General features: G+C 41.0%; 1 protein-coding gene across 1 annotated transcript; it reads left to right on the top strand.

Annotated features, from left to right (window-relative positions):
• The first annotated feature begins 258 nt into the window (after positions 1-258).
• Positions 259-662, top strand: LOC120190445 (glutaredoxin-C9-like). Its single transcript, XM_039193523.1, has one exon. The coding sequence runs from the start codon at positions 259-261 to the stop codon at positions 634-636; it is 378 nt and encodes a 125-aa protein (XP_039049454.1). The 3' UTR covers positions 637-662.
• Positions 663-1,190: the final 528 nt, after the last annotated feature.

The following is a 1,190-nucleotide window of genomic DNA, read 5'->3' as shown; positions in this document are numbered from 1 at the left end:
AAAAAATCCCGAAAACACTTTTTAAATAGTTATTATTATTATATATACACACACAGACAGTGTAAAAGTGATCAGAGTAAATTGCCATTCTATGCTAAAATCAATATATATACATACAAAAAGGCCATTTCCTTCATTTCTTCAACTCTTTCAAAACCCTGTACCTTCCTAACATTTTTCTTCTTGTTTTGGTATTATCTTTTGTTGTTATAATCAAACCCAAAGATGCAGGTGACGGCGAACGAAACTGGGATCCGAATGGCAAGCAACATTGGGATAGAAACCCAGGCACCAGTCACGACGATGATGCTCGACAATCCATACAAGATGGTGACGAAGCTGGCTTCCACCAACGCTGTAGTTTTGTTCAGCATGAGCGGGTGTTGCATGTGCACCGTGGCTAAACGCCTCCTCTTCGGACTTGGTGTTGGTCCGACCATCATCGAACTCGACCACCATGGAGCCGGTCCTGACATCCAAGCCGTCCTCTTTCAGCTCGTGGCCGATGGTCGACAGCCTGTTCCTGCCGTGTTTGTTGGTGGGAAGTTCCTTGGTGGCATTGAAACCCTCATGGCTTGCCACATCAATGGCACACTGGTCCCTCTCCTCAAAGAAGCTGGTGCACTTTGGCTCTGATTCTCTCGATTCAACATTCCCATGTTTCACAACAGTTTACCGGAATATCATGGTCTAGCACTCCAGCTAGACCTGGCTAACTCTCATTTATTATTTGAATTAACTGTTATGTTTATATTTATATGCGGATATCATGATTTGCAGTCTCTTCAGTTTTCGTGTTTTTCAATTAAAACGGTAGGGTTTTCAATATATGCAAGCTTTCTCTTTTAACAATAACTAGCTAGCTAGGGTTGCTATGCAGAGTACGAGGTGACGCCAAAGTGAGCTGAGCTTATTTCTTGCGTGTCAGCTTCTTTGTCATGAGCATTAAATTACTGGTTTTCTCATCTTAATCAAAATTAATTAACTCATTGTTATTTACTACTTAAATGCTTCTTTATACAAATCCATCCCATTAGTTTGGTATATGATAAACTGATAGCCGGCGATGGAAAGAAAGAAGAGAGCCAAAAAAAAAAGTACAAAGGTCCATCTGGAATGTTGCTTAGAATGAATGATAGTGTGGGATGCATGCATTCAGGCATGAACACCCTCGGTTGACTAACAGTATT

The sequence above is a fragment of the Hibiscus syriacus genome, unplaced genomic scaffold (assembly GCF_006381635.1).
Source record: "Hibiscus syriacus cultivar Baekdansim isolate YM2019G1 unplaced genomic scaffold, ASM638163v2 tig00116962_pilon, whole genome shotgun sequence".
In the NCBI taxonomy this organism is placed as follows: domain Eukaryota; kingdom Viridiplantae; phylum Streptophyta; class Magnoliopsida; order Malvales; family Malvaceae; genus Hibiscus; species Hibiscus syriacus.
The sequence above is the reverse complement of the archived record's forward strand: the minus strand, read 5'-3'. Positions and strand labels throughout refer to the sequence as shown.

What these genes read in the sequence shown, in the direction of transcription:
- LOC120190445 (XM_039193523.1), top strand. Translation starts at nt 259, where the DNA reads ATGGCAAGCAACATTGGGATAGAAACCCAGGCACCAGTCACGACGATG.